At 45.7% G+C, this 18,727-nt stretch overlaps 3 protein-coding genes across 3 annotated transcripts; 2 read left to right on the top strand and 1 right to left on the bottom strand.

Moving 5' to 3' along the window:
* Positions 1-5,968: 5,968 nt before the first annotated feature.
* On the top strand, positions 5,969-7,082 carry MYCFIDRAFT_215540 (uncharacterized protein; the record flags this gene model as incomplete). The annotated part of the gene is made up of 1 exon (XM_007929267.1): positions 5,969-7,082. The coding sequence occupies exon 1, from the start codon at positions 6,102-6,104 to the stop codon at positions 7,080-7,082; it is 981 nt and encodes a 326-aa protein (XP_007927458.1). The 5' UTR covers positions 5,969-6,101.
* Positions 7,083-8,520: 1,438 nt separating this feature from the next.
* Positions 8,521-9,775, top strand: MYCFIDRAFT_197227 (uncharacterized protein; the record flags this gene model as incomplete). Its single annotated transcript, XM_007929266.1, has 2 exons — positions 8,521-9,633; positions 9,713-9,775. 2 exons carry the CDS (start codon positions 8,521-8,523, stop codon positions 9,773-9,775), a joined length of 1,176 nt encoding a protein of 391 aa, XP_007927457.1.
* A 365-nt stretch (positions 9,776-10,140) lies between these two features.
* On the bottom strand, positions 10,141-12,953 carry MYCFIDRAFT_188828 (uncharacterized protein; the record flags this gene model as incomplete). Its single annotated transcript, XM_007929265.1, has 2 exons — positions 10,141-12,814; positions 12,922-12,953. 2 exons carry the CDS (start codon positions 12,951-12,953, stop codon positions 10,141-10,143), a joined length of 2,706 nt encoding a protein of 901 aa, XP_007927456.1.
* Between the last annotated feature and the right edge of the window lie 5,774 nt (positions 12,954-18,727).

Here is an 18,727-nt window from a genome sequence, read left to right as displayed (position 1 = left end):
CTCCTCTATATAGCCGCCGGCTACGGCCTCTTCTACGATCGTTACTATTCCTATTGTTAGTATTGTTATCCTAGTAGGAACCTTAGTTTCCTCCGCGGCTACTACGGTTGCTACGGTTAGTACTAGCTAGTCGGATCCTTAATTCTAGTCGTTACTAAAGCTAAACAGCTCGTTTAGCTGTTTCTACTTTAACTATAAATTGAATACGTATTAGATTAGCCTGTTCGAATACGCCGCGACGGCGGTCTAATTCGAGAATAAGCTCCTACCTAAGCTTAGGGCGTATTTTAGAGATCTATATAGAATTAGTTTTAGGCGGAAGGTCGTCTTTAAGGGTTTTTAAATAGGCCTTAAATAAGCGAGCCGATTGATTAGTCTTCTATTTAGCTCGAAGATATAGGTCCTAAGCATATTATTGCCTTAGTATAGGGTTTCTAAGGGTGTCTAGTATAATAGTTTTGTAGGTTTGCTACTAAATAGCAGTCTAGTTATTAAGGGAGTCGAAATAGTTATCCTATGTACGCTTTAGGTCGCTATTGATGTACTATATAGCGTAGACAACTAGTAAATAGTCGTCTAGAAGAGCCCTTAGCGCATTTCGCTAGTTAAGCTCGCAATTACGTATATAATCGTTATATTGCTTGCGACTAGAGCCGTTAAATATTGTATAGTCCTTAAGTTTAGCATCCTTCTTTTAGATAGGTAGTAAAGAAGGTCCTGCTATTAGTTTAGTAGGGGTTATTAGGGCTTCCTAAAGGCGACGGAGCTCGAGGAGGTTATCCTTTAGCTATTGTTCTTAACGCAAGGCAGCAAGCCTGTTTTAGGTAGCTTCTTAAAGTCTCGCTATCGGCTAGGGGCTAAAGGCTAGTTAGCTATATCGACGGTTAACAATATTGCTAAGAATGTCGTTAATAGGCAATTCTAGATTATTACCTAGGGTTATAGGTTCTTCGATAGGTCTAGTAGTAGGCTCTTTAGTAGGAGGCACTTTAGTAGGTACTTTAGTAGGTACTTTAGTAGGCACTATGCTACTAGCGTTATCGTTGCTAGCGCTACTAGCGGTAGTACGGTTGTTGTTACTTCGTAATAAGCCGGCTATTATAATAGGGGGTAATACTAATAATATATTATAGGCCCCTAAGATGCGGATATAGCGGAATTAGTAGATATCGGCTTAGTGCGATTAATTTAGTATAATAGGCCGTATAGAAGGCCTTGCTTAATAATTGGTACGGTTGTTTCGATAGAATAGTACGTATAGGTCCCGTTCTTCGGGCGCAATATAGTTAGATTAACGATTTTCGTAGCTATACCGCTAAAAGCTTAAAATAAGGACTATCTAGCTGCTGCCTTCAAAGGGTAGATCGAATACTATATTAGAAGGGTTATATTAGCAGGTAGATAGGGTAGTAGTAGGTATAGGTAGTATTCGATAGAGATCTAAGAGGAGAGGGAGGAAGGCAGGCTAGTTAGCCTAACGCTAAGCGCTAAGCCCTACCTAAGGCATTAAGACCCTAGCTTTACTCGAGCCTAGTTATATACTAATTACGTATAACCTCTTTAGTCCTAATATCTATAAACGATTAACTATCCCTATTTGCAAGGTTATTTAACAGTACCCTCGCTATTAAACGAGGTACGTATTATATATATCTAATAGCACTAGTAGCCGGATTAACTATATTAGTGCTTTAATCGCTATTACTATATATAGCGATATCGACTAGGGAGTTATTATAACTTCTCCTATCTATATCCTTAGCCCTTGCCTTAATACGCACTATTAATATAGCAAGAGTATTAATATGCTTCGAGCCGTCGTAGAGTCCGGTAAGCCGCTTATCCTACGCTTGCTTATTAATAATACGGGCTATAGCGATCTTATGCTATAGGGTTAGAAACAAAGAATTAATGTATTAGGTTTCGCTATCGTAATTAGGTCGCCTCGATAGGCTATTAGTAGGGTTACTTACGCCTAGCCGATATAATATATTAAAATCGAACCTAGCGAGGTAGACGGCCTATCTAGCCTATCGACCTACAACCCTTGTAACCTTCGTAATCCTATAGAGGTTGTTATAGTCCGTATAGACCTAAATAGTATGCTATGTACTATCGAGACAGTAGCGCTAGTGCTTAAAGGCTTCTACGATTGCTAAGAGCTCTTACTCGTAGGTCTCGTAACGACGCTCTATATCGATTATCTTTCGTAAGAAGAAGGCAATTAGGTGCTAGTAGGTATTATTAGCCTGCTATAACATAATAGCGGATATAGCGAACTATAAAGCGTTAGTCTTAATACGGATCTACCTACTTAGTACGAAATAGTATAATAAGGGGACTTTAGTAAAGCGTTACTTTAAACCGTTAAAAGCGGCCTATACTCTATTAGTCTATTTAAATTCTCTAGTCGGGTTAGCCTTGGTTTTAGTAAGCTTAGTTAGGGGCATTATATGCCGTAAATAGCCCTTAATAAAGCGACGATAGAAATTAGCGAAGCCGAGGAACGATTAAAGCTCTTTAATACTAGTAGGGGTTAGCTACTCGGTAATAGTCTTAATCCGCTTAGGATTAGCCTTAATACCCTTAGTTAATACGAGGAAGCTAAGGAAGGGCACCTCTTTAGTAGCAAAGGTGCATTTAGAAGGCTTGTAATATAAGCTATAGGCCCGTAGGCGGTCGAGTACCTTGCGTACGGCGGCCTAATATTCCGCAATGTTAGGTAAGTATATACAGACTAGGATATCGTCTAGATAGACTACGTAGAGGTAGTCTAATAGGCCTAATAGGGCCTAATTAATATAGGACTAGAATGTTATAGGGGTATTAGCTAGGCTAAATAGTATAACTAAGTACTTAAAATAGCTATAGCGAGTATAGAAGGCTGTCTTCTATTTATCGCCCTTACGAATACAAATGCGGTAATAGGCGTCCTTAATGTCTAATATAGTATAGAAGTAGGCGCTAGAAAGGCGATCGAGGGTCTTATTAATAAGCGGAAGTAGATAGCGGTCTTTAATAGTAACAGCGTTAAGCCCTCTATAATTAATATACAAACGTAGGCTACTATCCTTCTTTAGCACGAATAGGATAGGTGCACTAGTAGGGCTGTTGCTGTACTAAATCCGACTATTAGCTAGGTTCTTATCTAGGTACTTACGCAATATAGCAAGCTCTCGCTTACTAAGATTATAGAGGGGCCTAAAGGGGACCTCTTTACCCTCTATAATATTAATCTTATAATCCGTCTCTTTAAATATAGGCAGTATCGATGCTAGGTAGTGTTTAAATATATTAATATAGGTCTCTCGAACAGGCTATAGTATACGAGCAAGCTAATTAGGGTCTATACTATTAGGGGGCACAGGCTCGTCGTTATCTCCTAATAGGTCGACTATTAGGTTAGCTAAAGCAGAGGTTAGTATTAGGTTGCTAATAAACAGGACCCTAATATCGTTAGGGCACTCGCTAGTATTAATGTGTTTAATATCCTCTTTCCTAGCGATTCTAGACCGGTATTGTTAACTGCCTAAGTCTATAGCGATAGCATAGTGCTTAAGAACAGGGTTGCTAATAACAATAGTAGCTCCTCTATGTAGGTTGTCTATATCTACTACGTAGGCCGTAAAGTCTAGTAGGCGTTCATTTCCGAGGTCGTCCTTTAGAACTATAGGAATACAGTAGGCCCTACAGGTTAAGTGCCGAGCGTTATTAAACTAAGTAAGGGTTAGCAGGTTAGTTCTAGGCAATTGTCGAAGGTCTAATTGCTTAGCTAGGCGATAGCTAATAAGGGCACTAACTAAATTTCCTAGGTCTAGTATAACCTTAGTCTTATAGTTAGTTCTATATATATCCTATATAAGGCAGTTACGTATAATAGCTAGCATAATGTCGATAGTCTTACGCCGTATAAGGCTAACAGTTAGTGCGGCGCTTATTCTTTTTTCGACTAATAAGAAGGTTAGCCTATAGGGGTAGCGTTAGCTGCTAAAAGGTGCTTTCGGTACTTAGCGGTAGTACGGTCGATTTAGGTCTAATCCTTAGGTTTGTCGCATTAGCCTAGTAGATAGCTAATACTATTACAATTGAAGCACTTCAATCCGGTTAGAACATTGCCGTAGCTATTGTTGTTAGTTAAGCGGTTAGCGTTATAAGGATACGAGCCCCTTCTACGGCCCCTATTATAGCCTCCTCTATATAGCGGTCGGCTACGGCCTCTTCTACGGTCGTTGTTACTATTCCTATTATTAGCATTGTTATTCTAGTAGGACCCTTAGCTATTGCCTCTATAGGCACTACGATTGCCGCGGTTAGTGCTAGCTAGTCGGATCCTCGATTCTAGTCGTTACTAGAGCTAAATAGCCCGTTCGGCTGTTTCTACTTCGACTATAAATTAAATGCGTATTAGATTAGCTTGTTCGAATATACGGCGGCGGTCTAATTCGAGGATAAGCTTCTACCTAAGTTTTAGGCGTATCTTAGAGATCTATATAGAATTAGTCTTAGCCGGAAGGTCGTCTTCTAGGGTCTTTAAATAGGCCTCGAATAAGCGAGCCGATTAATTAGTCTTTTGCTTAGCTCGAAGGTACTAGTCCTAAGCATATTGTTGCCTTAGAATAGGGTTTCTAAGGGTATCTAGTATAATAGTTTTATAGGTCTGCTACTAAATAGTAGTCTAGTTATTAAGGGAGTCGAAATAGTTATCCTAGGTACGCTTTAGGTCTCTATTAATATATTGTATAGCATAGACGACTAACGAATAGTCGTCTAGAAGGGCCCTCGGCGCATTTCGCTAGTTAAGCTTATAGTCGCGAATATAGTCGTTATATTACTTTCGGCTAGAGCTATTAAATACGGTATAGTCCTTAAGTTTAGCATCCTTCTTTTAGACTAAACTAGGTAGTAAGGAAGGCCCTGCTATCGGCTTAGTATTAGTTGTTAGGGCCTCCTATAGGCGGCGAATTTCGAGGAGGTTGTCCTTTAGCTATTATTCTTAACGTAAAGTAGCGAGCCTGTTTTAGGTAGCTTCTTAAAGTCTCGCTACTAGCTAGGGGCTAAAGGCTAGTTAGCTATATCGACGGTTAACAATATTACTTAGAATGTCGTTAATAGGCAATTCTAGGTTGTTACCTAGAACTATAGGTTCTTCGGTAGGCCTAGTAGTAGGCTCTTTAGTAGGAGACACTTTAGTAGGTACTTCGGTAGGTACTATGCTACTAGTGTTGTTATTGCTAGCGCTACTAGCGGCGCCGCGGTTATTATTGTTATTGCTTCGTAATAAGCCGGCTATTTTAATAGGGGATAGGGCTAATAGTATATTATAGTCCCTTATAGTACGGATATAGCGGAATTAGTAGATATCGGCTTAGTGCGATTAACTTAGTGTAATAGGCCGTATAGAAGGCCTTGCTTGATAATTGGTACGGTTGTTTTAGTAGAATAGTATATATAGGTCCCGCTCTTCGGGCGTAATATAGTTAAATCGATAGTTTTCGTAGCTATACCGCTAAAAGCTTAAAATAAGGACTATCTAGCTACTGCCCTTAAAGGGTGGATCGAATACTATATAAGAAGGGTTATATTAGCAGGTAGATAGGGTAGTCGTAAATCAGTGTAGTATTCGATAGAGATCTAAGAGGAGAGGGAGGAAGGCAGGCCAGTTGGCCAAACGCCAAGCGCCAAGCCCTGCCTGAGGCATCAGGACCCTGGCTTCACTCGGCCCAGTCACATGCCAATCACGTGTAGCCTCTGACATAATATACGAAAACAGGGTCTTAGCGGGAAAGAAGTAATTGCCCTAGCTCGCTCAAACTAATCTGTTAGCAGAATACAGACTACCAACGCATCGACAATATCGGGAAATCGGGGGCTACTTCGACTCGAGGCCGAGCAATGCCTGTCGTGCATCCCTGCGCTTCCATGACCACGCCACATCCATACGAGCAAGGGCATTGGCTGCCATTCTGAGGCCACTGCACTTGTTGCTCAAGCGATGGCGGTGACGGCGAGGGCGAGGACGAGGACGAGGACGAGGAGATGATCGAGAAGGCGGCGGCGGCGGTGGCGGCGGCGGCAGAGCGAAGGACGATGCCAACGCGCTGATGGATGCATCAAGCAGCGCCAAGCACCAGCTCTTCCCCGTGCGCGACATGGACTTGCTGCACCACTACACCGCCTGCACCTACCAGTACATGACCGACCTGCCGCAGCACTATGCCGTGTGGCAGGTCGTTGTGCCGCGCCTGGCGTTTCAGCATCCCTTCCTGCTCCACGGCCTGCTCGCGGCCAGTGCCCTCCATCGCCACCACACCGCCGAGCCCGCGCAGAAACCGAATCTGATGAATCTGGCGCGATACCATCAACAACATGCCTTGACGCGCTACATCCCGCTGCTGCAGTCCATCGACGACGAGAACTGCCACGCCCTCTTTGCCTTCTCCGTGTTGCTGGGAGTCCTCTGCTACAGTCTGCTCCACGAGGATGAAGAAAACGAGCAGCCCCTGGCCGTTCGATTCATGGACGTCTTCGACTCGCTCGGCGGCGCTGTCGTCGTGGCCAGAGTCGCGACCCAGTGCTTGCGCGATGGACCCCTGGGCCCCATCATGCACCCATTGACGCCCGTGATTCGCGACTTCAGCGTGCTGCATCCGGGCATGGCCGCCGCTCTCGAAAGGCTCTTGGAGTGCGCCGACCAAGTCTATCGCGACGCCTCATCGAAAGCTGGCTTGGACGCCACGCAGAGACGGAATGCCTATCACAATGGCATCTACGCCATCTCCACTGTCTTATCACCAACGAACTACCAAAATCGCAAGCTGACCACCGTGGTCAGCTGGTCGATTATCGCCGGACCTGACTACCTTGCGCTACTTCGTCAACGAGATGCACTGGCTGTTGTCATTCTCGGGCATTACGGGGTCGCGCTGCATCAGCTGCTCAATCCGCTCTGGATATTGGAGGGCCTAGGCAAGCGCTTGACTGATAGCGTGATCGGCGAGGTCGACGAATGCTGGCACGACGTCCTTGCTTATGCCAAAGCACAAGTCGACCAACCCGTGACTCCTGCTCAGCCGAAGACATGAATTTCAGTCGTGCCTGATATTGACTACATACCGAGTGTCCCACGCTGGTCTCTGTCGTTGCTGACTGGCACAGCATCGACTGCCTGATTTCTTCCAACTCCAAAGATTGGATTATCCATCCTTTCCTCATCAAAGCCTGGCCACTCTACCCTTCCTTTCTCCTCCGCCACCGACACGCTCGTCACGAGCACTGGAAATGACATGGGAGCGAAAGCGAAATCTGTGCTGCAACAAGTGCTGGCAGCGTGGCAGCGGCATGTGGTACCTATACTACTACATACACAGGCCAAAACGGCCCAAAGCAGGATTCTTACTTGACCAGCATGGTCGTGTGATTCGTGGTCGACAACCGGAGCGATCGGGTCACAAGACAAACCCAGTGAGTCTAGTTTCGGGTACATTGTTGTTCACCACGCACCCGGGTCATTATTGTGCTGGCACTGCTGGAACAGCTCTGTGTGATGAGTGATGTCGCCTTTCCATCTCTGATGATGAAGCTACCCTATGTTTGTCCCGCGCTTGGCCACGATCTCGCGTGCAAGACATCCAGAATCAGGCCAAGTGTGCGCCTGCGTCGTGCCATTATTGGCAGGCGTCAGTCTTCAGGAAGCTCCCGATGAAGATGGTGACATGGTGCTTCGACAGCGATGCGTGCGGGCCCAAAGTCAACTTAATAATAAGTGCGGAGAATGCGGCAAAAGGCTTGAGCTTAAGTGAACGTCGGGGTCTGCAGCGCAGCATAACGCCCGCCCGCCCGCACCATAGTCGTCCAGGCGAGCGACGAGCGCAGTGAGCTGTCTGGCTCGCAGGCCTATGCATTTTCTCATTGCAGTGTGTATATACATAGGGCGTATTCAGGGTTCCTTGCCGTTTCACCTGTCGTTTGATCGCTTTCGCCCAGGATAGCATGACGACAGCTAATTCGCTCGCAGCACAGACATACTTTCCATACCTGGTGCAGACTGACTGGCTCGGACACCAACGCAAACACCACAGCTCGCATATACAGAATTCTTTTTTTGTTGACCTGTTGCATCTTTCGGCCACCGAACTTGCAAATCTCACTCTTCACCTCTTCTCACGACATACGCTATCGCCGAAACTTGCACGAACAGTATTCTGGATGCCAATCCACCGATCATGGACCTCAGGTACCGACTCCACGTCTGGCAGTTCGTGCCCTGGCGACTCCGCCGCTTGCCGAGTGGTGAAGGGTGATCACACCAACAAAAGAGGGCGTCCGGATTTCGCTGCGTTCGTGGCCAGGAATCCACCACCCCAGTCGACCAATTTAGCAACACAGAACAGCATCCTTCATGTCGGCTTAGTAAAGACCCATGGAGGCCGATGTCTACCCTCTGCTCTTGAATTCGCTCCTGTCGAAGTCGGCAACGTCGTCTTCCATTTCCCATTACCACCATCGTCATCTGCATCGTCAATGACTTCTGACACCGCCCCTGTCGGTAGTAGCGTCGTCACTGACCTCAAATTGAGCCTCGACGACCACAAGAGTATCGTCACGGTGGTGACCAGTGCTGCCCTGGACCCGCTTACTCCACCTCCCGACTACTCAACTCACGATCCATTCAAAGAAGAGCAACCGCGTGGAAGACAGATGACGACAACACCAGGCCTCTTCCGACGAGCTCTGTCCGAGCCCAAGGTCGCCGAGAATCCATGCCCATGTGGTCGCGATCGAAGTTCAAGCAACAGAAGACCTGGGTCAAAAGCAGGCAGAGAATCAATGCAAGCCTTGAAACAGCGACTAGACCAAATGGCTGCAGAGTCAGAAGACGATGCGCTCAAAGGCATTGATGCCGCACTAGCACTCAGGTTTGGGACAGAGAAGAAGAAAAAGAAGAAGAAACCAACGATCAAGGCCATCAGCTATCAGAGCGTATGTCCGACGGGACCAGAAAAGATCATCAGCTACCAGAGTCTTTGCCCTTCGGGTGAGCCGATCGACCGCGAGCCTGCGAAGAAGCCGACAGCTCTCAACGGCTTCCATCGACGACAGGCTGAACGTGAACGCCTCGAGAGCATCGACACAATGCGCGACCTCCCCATCGCCGCAGAATTCAAGCGCCGCGACTCCGAAATCGAACGCCTATTCGGCCACCACGAGCCACAGCCGCACCACCGCCGTTCACGTTCCTCAAAAGCAGACCGCATCCTCGGCGAATACGTCCCCCTCGACATCACCCCTTCCCCCTCCCGCCCCACAACCTCCTCCAACAAAGCCGACCGCCTGCTAGGAGAAATCGGCACCATCCGTTCCTCCCGCGAAGGCAGACCCAACATTCCCACCAGAGCTTCCACCGCAATCTCCGACTTCTCCGACACCCAAACCATGCGCAAACGCGCCAGCTCCGCGGCGACGAGACACATACGGAAAATCTCCAATCATGACGCCCAGACGTTGTGGAAGCCTTCGGATCTTTGGAGACCTACGGCACGCATTGATCGCTCTGCTACCGTGGCGAGTCGCACGAGTGTGACGATTAGTTCGGCGGCGCTCGCGAAGAAGTTGGGGGTTCCGATTAGTACTGATGTGGGACTGGAACGGTGTGTTTTTTTTTCTCAAATCAAATCAATGAGATGCGTGAGATGACTGACTGATTGATGTCTAGGGGCAATTGTTTGAGTCACGACATGGGAACTTTCGCTCATCATCAGGATTCTTCGGATCTTGAAGATCTTTATACGATTCTGCCGGAACTTGATAAGGCTTTTCCTTGGAGTGGTTCTTCTGGTGCTACTGCTGAGAGTGAGAAGGGAGGAGGTGGTGGTGGGGAGAATCCTGCATACGCTCTTAGGAAGATGGGACTTTTGTCTGAGACGAGGTATTAACTGACTTGACGAGGAACATGTTTGATTTATGATGTTTTTTTTTCTTTTTGGGCTTCTTGGTTTTTTTTTGTGTGTGTTTTTGAGATACCAGTGTACCACCAAATTGTGTATATGACACTTCAAGTTTCTTCTAGCCCGTGCCAAAAAATTCAAATCCCAAATCCGTCTCTTTTCCTTCAAGTCTTGTCTTCTCAACCATAAACCTTCTTCAATAATCCTCCAAAAACCCCCCAACATACCCCAAATTCCCAACCGCCGCCAACCCATACCCCGCCACATCATTCGTACTCAACCCCTCCACCTCATCCACCGGACTGAGCACCACACTCCCCTCCCACCGTCTCCTCTCCCAAACACCCGTAGAATTCAACCCATCACCCTCCAAAAACTCCCTCCAAGCCCTACGCGCCAACCCCCGATCCCCCGTCCTCCACGCCGCAAACGCCAAAAGTCTCGAATGATACTGTCCCAAACTCGCCTCCGCCCCCCAACTCTCTCCATACCTCGCCACCTGCTCCGCCGCAGGCGCACGGTAGAAATAACAGTACTCCAACCAAACCTCCTCGAACCCCGCCGGTAAATCCACGGGATCGAAGTGTTCGATGATATCCGCGATAACTTCCCCCAACCCGAACACCGCAGTTAAATGCGAAACTGCAACGATGCCCTTGGTATTGTTTGGGTCGGTAGGGGGAGGGGAGAGCGTGCCATCCGTAGAATCATACCATGCCGAACCCGTGACGAAGCCATTTTTCAACGTCGAGATTCCGGAAATCGTGTTGTGAAGCTTCCGCTTCGCTTCCTCCCAGCGTGGGCCGAGACGTTCGTATTCTATGAGCCAGGAAGCGGCCAGTGCGGACCAATCGGTTCCCAAACTGATCGGTGCACGTTTTGGTTCTTCCGAAGGGGGGGTGGTGGTTCGAACTTTGCGATTCGGGTCGAGGGTTTCGTAAGTTTGATCGACGTCGAGAGATTCTTGGAAAATCTCACCGATCCTTTCATCGCCGCCAGAGAGGTAGAAGAAAAATTTATGGAACTGAGAGTTGGAGATGCGGGCTTGTTTGGCCGAGTCGCTCCAGTGTTGGATTCCATGCCGGGTCCCGAGACCTTTCCATTTGCCGATGTGGTAGATGTCGACTTCGCTGGCATGGCGGGTTTCGGCTTCGGCGAAACGGTAGATGGCTGCGCGACCGGTGCGGAGGAAGGAGGTCCAGAAGAAGAGGGAGGGGGAGAGTTCGGAGTTGTCCCAGGCGTAGCCGCCGATGTCGTAGCGCCATGTGTGACGATCGGGGTCGTAGGTGTGCATGAAATCTCCGAAGTCGAGGAAGCCGTACCAGCGGCGTTGCTCGACTTGGTCTTGGTAGAATTGGTTGAGGAAGTTGAGGTTGCTTTCGATTCTGGCGGTCAACGCTGTAGGGTTGTTGCTTGGTGGTGCCCAGTATGTCCCGATCGCTTTTGTTGACGCGATATAGTCTGGCTCTGCGAATAGCACTGGGGGGTTGTTTGTATGCTCCGTCAAGGTGGACAGGTGGTCTTGAGAAGGAGTTTTGTCAAAAGCATAAATGAAGAGCTCGCTGGTTCGCGCGATCCCGTACGGCGTGTTAAAGCCGGGTTCGTAGTCCTCGTAGGTAATTTCAAGAGCGTCGAGCTGTTCCTCGTAGCTGTCCTGGCCTAGACCATCATGGTATGGACGAAGATCGAGAGGTTCTGCTGACGGACTATAGATCCACACGATGATCTCGCCATCGTCTGTCGCTGCATTCCTGATGTCCAAGCCAGTCGGATAGCGCTTCCAGAAGTCCCTCAATCCAACAGCAAGGCCACCTTGTGTTGCACCTCCCAGGTAGGCCAGCCCGCCAGATCTTGTCGATCCTGGTATCTTGACCCAGCTTTGTCCAGCTTTGGTGCGTTTGCGTAGAGTGAAGCCGTCTGGCGACAGCTGTGTCAGGCTGTAATCGTTCCAAGTCGGGACCCACTGCATTCTACTCGACACACGGGTGTCCCATGTGCTGATATCGGGTGTCTCCAGGCCCTCGAATTGAGCAGTTCTCACTTTCGAGCCAGGATCTTTGCGAAGCCCAGTGATGCCTTGGACAGCCTCGCTGAGCAGCCCACCGTCCACGCCTGCAAGTCGAATGTGGCGGTTGTAGTACTCCTCCCCAGCCAAAGGAACTTGGAATCTGATCCCAATACCTGCAATGAAGTCACTGTTTGCGTTGCCATCGTATACTAAGGAGTGAATAAGACGGATGGCGTCAGAGTTGGCGTAGAGGTAGAATCGAAGGATAAATGGTAGCCAGGGAATGTGATCGCCATTGGATGTCTCTGTATGATTGCCGCGGACAGTAATCAATGTTCTTGAGCTGCCTTGATCGACCGTCACATTGAATACGCTACTCTCGAAGTTGTAATAGGATATGTTATTCGCAGTCCTGGTCTGGATGTCGTTCGCAACGCCTGATTGGGAGTGCAAGACAAGTGATCCATTTTCACCCACTGTCTTGCCAGCTGCAGTAACGATACTCCTCAAGAAGACAGATCCAGTCTTCGCGAATGTAGCAGTGATCTTGCCTGTGTTCACAGAGACCTCGTTATCTGATTGCGCTACGATGATTGGGGAAGAGTGATTTCCAGAAGGTAAAGTTGTGCTGGCTGTAATTGTGTATTGGTCAGGGATCTCCTCAGACGCCGGAATAGCATGACCAGTCCATTTGATAGAGTCATCGGGCCAATACGCTGTGATCCATGACTGAAGGTCTCCCGCCGAAGAGAAGTGAGTGCTATTCGCATAGTGCTGGCCTCGCGCCCAAGGTAGTCCAAATGTCGTGCCTGCGTGATAGTCGGGAGACTGTCCAAGCCATTTGACGGTGATGCTTTGGGGGCTGCCGTTGCCAGTTTGTTGCGCAGAAGTGCAAGAGAAGAGTGAAGACAGCGCAAGATAGGCGAAGTAGTTGGGCAACATGATTTCTGCTGTGAGAGAATGACACACGAAGTGCCAAACCTGCTGCCAGCTCTCTCCATATGGAGATGGAGACTTACCTGCTATATGCACATCAATATCTGCATGTGTTTGATGCTGCCTCCACCCAGTCCTCGAAGCTCGGTGCCCCTGCTGGAGCCTTCAAGGTTGGCAGGCACCACGGTGCGGCTGATGAGGGGAGGTATTACCGTGCCAAGGTAAGCGTGCCTACCTAGGGTCCGTACGCGTCGTTCGCGAAGCCTACTAATTAGTTAGTAAACCCGAACACCGAGTAGCTGCAATCAATCGTATTATTACTAGCATGCTTGTCGTCGCTTTTTTAATAGTATAGCCGTTCTTAGGTATTGTTTAGTCGCCTAGAATAGCGTATACGGCTTAGAAACACGCGCTCCTATACCGCACGCGTATACTAGAGGATCAGATCACCTTCATTAAAGATCTATAGGTAGAAGGCTATTCTAATCGTAGTATCGTACGAAAGACTCGTATTAGTAGGCGCGCCGTCGATACCCTAAGGATTAATATTATACTATTTAGCGAGCTATATCTATAGTAGGCGAGGAAAGGACTGTCTCGAGCCCTTACTTTAGCGTAGGAGGTACGTATAATCGACTATTACTTAGAGTGTATGTCTAGGTATTAGAGTCTATTACGTACCTAATACCTAAGGCTATAACTACTATACTTTATCTTCGGACTTCTATATAGATTAGTCCTTCTTCTAATACATTAGTTACATTAAGTAGTTATAAGCCCCCTGCGTTTCTAACGCATTCTATACGTGTTCTAATAGTTAATCCGACTGCTGCGTAGCTAGCGCTCGTTACTAAAAATTGCGCCGATACTAATACTATCGCTACCGCCGCTCTCGAGTATTCTAGTAGGTACTAGACTCGAGTCGGTTACTGTTAGTGTTAGCTGTCCGCTATACCCGTTCCTAACATTAGTGTTAGCTGTCCGCTATACTAAAATATAGGCGCGCCTGTCGGCCGCCCCTTAAGACAAGTTTATAGTCTCTTTTTATATCGCCGTCGCTGTCCGTAATAGCTCCCCCTATAACTACTAACGCTTATATAAGCAATATCCCTAAGCTAAAGAACAAGGAGAATTATCTAGTATAGGCCTATACCGCTAAGGGTGCCCTTAAAGGTATGTCGGTGTAGCGCTATATATAAGGTACCTACTAGCGACCCCTTTCTAAGACCTCTAGTAAGTCTTCTAAGGAGTTTAAAGACCGCTAAGATAAATAGGACTCTAAAGATCAAACGGCACGTACCTAGATCTTTGCTAATTGTATTAGTAACATTTAACAATTACTGCTTAGTCTGTCTATATCCTAGGAAGTATAGGACTTCCTTAAGAAGAAATACACTAGTAAAGGTAGGTCTACTAAATTTATGCTCTACTAGGAATACATTACCCTTCGCTACGATAGCAAGGACGTTAAGAAGTTCTATAATAAGTATAAGAAGAAGCTTAGTGCCTTAAAGGACACTAAATTAGCTATTAGCTAATATTAGGCTATCTATATGTTTATTATACAAATTGCACCGTTCTACGAGGCTTTCGTATAGATGCGCCGAGAGCAAATGCGAGCCTTAGAATACACTATTAATAACAGCACCCTTAACAATATTATTAGCGCGTTACTTAATAAGAATATAGCTTAACTAAACTAGGCCTAATATAATAGCTTCTTCGGTCTTTAACGCTAACTATAATAGTAAGGTAGCAATAGTAACGGTCGAGGTAACTCGAACCGTAGCGGTCGTAGTAGCCGCGGAAGCAGCAATAGTCGTAGTCGTAGTAGAAACAACTAGAATAGTCAAAATCGCGAGAAGTGCTTATACTATTAAGGCACTTACCCTTCCGACCGCTGCTATACTAAATACCCTTATCTAAAGGAGGAAGATCGACTACGTTATAAATAGTAGAAGGCTAAGAAGAAGGGGGTATAGCAGTAGCAGCGTGGACTAGCTACTTAGTAATAGCAGCAGCCGCTATCTAGCTAAAATAGTGCTTAGAGGCTGTATGCGGCTAATGCTATCCCGGGGGTATTATTAGGCCTAAGCGACAATTACGCCTTTACTGCAAATACTATAGTTACTGTTAGCGACTAGGTGTCTACGGCTCTTACTACTAGCACTCGGACTACTAATTAGGTTGTCGACTTAGGTACTAGTATACATATAGTTAACGATCCCTTACTGCTTATTAAATATAAAGGCTGCTACATTCCCGTCCGGTTTAGTAGCAATACGAAGCACGCTACGATAGTTAGTATAGCTTAGACTAAGGTTGTTAATAAGCGTAGTGTTAGCAATATAAAGCTGTCTAATACGCTATATGTTCTAGGTCTAGCAGCTAACCTTCTATCTACTAAGAAGCTTGCCGACAAGGGTTGTTTCTACCGAAATAATAAGCGTATCCTGTTTATAATAGTAGAGGGCAATAAGGTTACTATCGCTTAGACATACTATAAGAATAGTCTTCCCTACCTCTATATACTAGCCTCTAGTCTAGATAGTAAAGTAGTTGCCCTTCTATCGAAGAAGGGGATGCCTACAGGCACTATAGATAAGTAGTATCTGCGATATAGCTATATTCATTACCGCAAGCTGCTAAGAATAGAGTCTAAGGGTTAGATTGTTATTACTAGTGCTAAGAAGGACTTCCGCAACTGCATTGCCTGTCGTATAGCTATACCACATAAGGAATACAATCGGCTGCTACGCGTGCGACTATCTACGATCTATTACATTGTCTATATAGATATAGTTACTATTACTAACTCTAGTCTATTATAGGAACGCTACTTTACGCTATTTATATGCGCTAAGTTAGGCTATCGTTACGAGTATGCTAGCCTACTCAAGTTAGGGGCTATAGTAGCTATTAAGGAACATCGTATATACGTCCGTATATAGACTAGTTGCTCGATCCCGATCTACCGACTCGATAGAGGGGGTAAATACGGCGGAAATTAGCTATTAAATTAGGCTCGAGACGAGGGCATTATACTACAGGTTATAGCTCCTCATTCTTCTACTTAGAATAGCCTTGCTAAGGTTAGCAATCACATCGTATATACGACTGCGAGAAAGATAATGCTATAGGCCAACCTTCCTAAGTTCCTATAGCTATATGCTATTGCCTCCGCTATATAGGTCCTTAATATTACGCTAACCGCTAACGGAGGAAGCCTATATACTATTATCGCTAAGGAGCTTAATTAGTTACGAATATAGCCGCGTCTTTAGCACCTTCGAGCGTATAGCTGTACGTTAATTGCCTACGATTACAGTGTTGCTCGTAGAAAGAAGATAGATAGTAGAGGCCTAGTTAGTAAGCTAGTTAGCTATGCCAAGGGCTCTATAGACTCTAGAAAGTACATAATCTACCTGCCTAATTAACACAAGGTTATCGCTTCTAAGGATGTTCAGTTTATTAAGTTAGATAGTAACCTTCTGCTTCTAAATAGCATAGATCTATATACTAACCCTAATAACTCTTCTAAAAGCGAGTTTATTAGTATTAAGTCTATTATACCGGCTCTGTTTAATGCTATAAGCAACGAGCCTCCGCCCCTATTAGAAGCCGCTAGTATAGTCTAGCAACTTCTAGCTTAGTAAGAAGAACAACCTCTAGAAGGGCTAGTATAGGACTTAGCCGACGAGGTTGTTAGTCTATTGCTAATCGAGGACGACCTTCTAGACGTTCAACTACTAGCTTCGAGTAATAAAGATAGCTTCTAATTAGCTAAGGAAGATCAAGCTCCGCCCTTTAATCTAAATGCGAAGAAGGGTAAGCCTAGCTAGTTGCTAGAGTTTAAGCGACCTAATACGACAGGCGCTCGTTCTACCCGTATAACCCGTAGTAACAAGTTAGCTCGTAACCTGTTACGTAGCTATCTAGCTAATTGTAGTATTAAGCGGTCGACTCGACGTATAATAGCTAATATACCGATAGCCTATATAAAGGGCTTTATAGCTTCCGCCTACATTGCTAAATAGCCTAATAAGCCTAAGGACACTATTCCTATTCCGAAGAGCTATAAGGAGGCAACTTAGTCGCTATACTAGCTACAATAGAAGGAGGCCTATAAGGCTAAATACAAGTTACTAATCGACAACTATATATAGGTCTATATATCTCGGTTAGAGGTGCTAGAAGGTCGTAAGGTTGTCTATAGCCGATAGGTGTTTACTATTAAGCGTAACGCTAATAGCAAGGTAAGCCGGTTTAAGGCTCGATAGGTCGTCCGTAGTTTTATACAGGTTAAAGGATAGGACTATAATAAGACCTATACGGCTATAGCTAAGCCGTCTACGCTACGAGTACTATTTGCACTAATCGCTTATTACGACCTAGAGGCTAAGCAGTACGATATTCTAACGGCCTTCCTTAATGCGCTTATCGGAGATAAGTATAAGATCTACGTCGAACAGCTACACAGTTTTAAGGACCGTAGTAGAAAGGGCATAGTTTGCCTATTACTAAAGGCACTATATAGTCTGAAACAGTCGCTAATACTATAGTACGAAGAGCTTCGAAAGTACTTAAAGAGCCTAGACTTTATACCGATAATAGCTAATGTGTATGTGTTTAAACACGTCGTTAGCGGCTCTATTATTGTTATCTATGTCGACGACATAATTATTATCGCCTATAGCCTATTAGCACTAGAAGCAGTTGCTTAGTTGCTAAAGGACCGTTTTAATATACGAGAACTAGGCGACCTACACTACTATCTCGGCATGCGAATCATCCGTAACCGCGGTTAGCGCACTATTTACGTCGTTTAAGATGCCTATTTAAATAGGCTTAGTAAGAAATATAGTATACGTAGCCGTATCGGTCTAGCTACTCTAATAGCGCCTCGCTATATTAAGACGTCTATTTAACGCGCACCTAAGGGCTATATAGCTAGTGCCGCCTTTAAGACTTAGTATTAAGAAGGTGTTAGTAAGGCACTATAGCTAGCTATAATTATACGACCTAATGCTTGCTACGCTATAGGCCTATTATTACGATTTATCTCTAACCCTACTAAAGAGCATTATACCGCGCTCCTTTAGCTAATTAAGTACCTAGTTAGTACCCTTAGTCGTAGCATACGCTTCTAAGGCATATAGAACGATAAGCTCAATTTTGCTAGATACTATAATGCCTTATAGGCCGATAACCTAGTTACTCGCCGTTTAATAGGTAGCTTCTACTTTACTATTGCAGGCGGACCTCTGTTATATAAGTCCGGCCGCTAGACGCTTGTTATACTGTCGTTAACAGAAGCTAAGTATGTCTAACTTACTATAGGGGCTAAGGAAGCAGTTGCCTTAGCTCGTTTATTAAAGGAAATTAGCTATAAGGGCTATATTCTTCTAGTTACGCTCTACGAGGACAATTAGTCCGCTATTACTATTACTAAGTCGACTAGCATTAATAGCCGCACAAAGCATATAGATACTCGTATCTACTACATTCGAGAGAAGATTGCTAATAGTACTATTGTCGTCTAATAGGTTAGCACATATAATTAGATAGCCGATAGCTTTACTAAGCCGCTTAATAAGGTTAAGCACGGCCGCTTTATTAAACAACTGAACCTAGTAGATTGCAAGGCCGCTATTAAGAACGCTACGAAGCTAGCTACTAAATACTAAGGAGGGCCTTTGTTTGCTTTGTCTGTTTGACCTAAGAGTAGTCTAGTTTGTTTACCTGTTTCTGCTTACCTAATACCCCTGTTTGCTTTGCTAACTAAATAGCTATTGTGTTTAGTTTACTTCATTCTATAGCGATATACACGTGCTAAGGG

This window comes from Pseudocercospora fijiensis, assembly GCF_000340215.1.
Source record: "Pseudocercospora fijiensis CIRAD86 unplaced genomic scaffold MYCFIscaffold_5, whole genome shotgun sequence".
In the NCBI taxonomy this organism is placed as follows: Eukaryota; Fungi; Ascomycota; class Dothideomycetes; order Mycosphaerellales; family Mycosphaerellaceae; genus Pseudocercospora; species Pseudocercospora fijiensis.
This window is presented reverse-complemented; position numbering and strand designations above follow the sequence as displayed.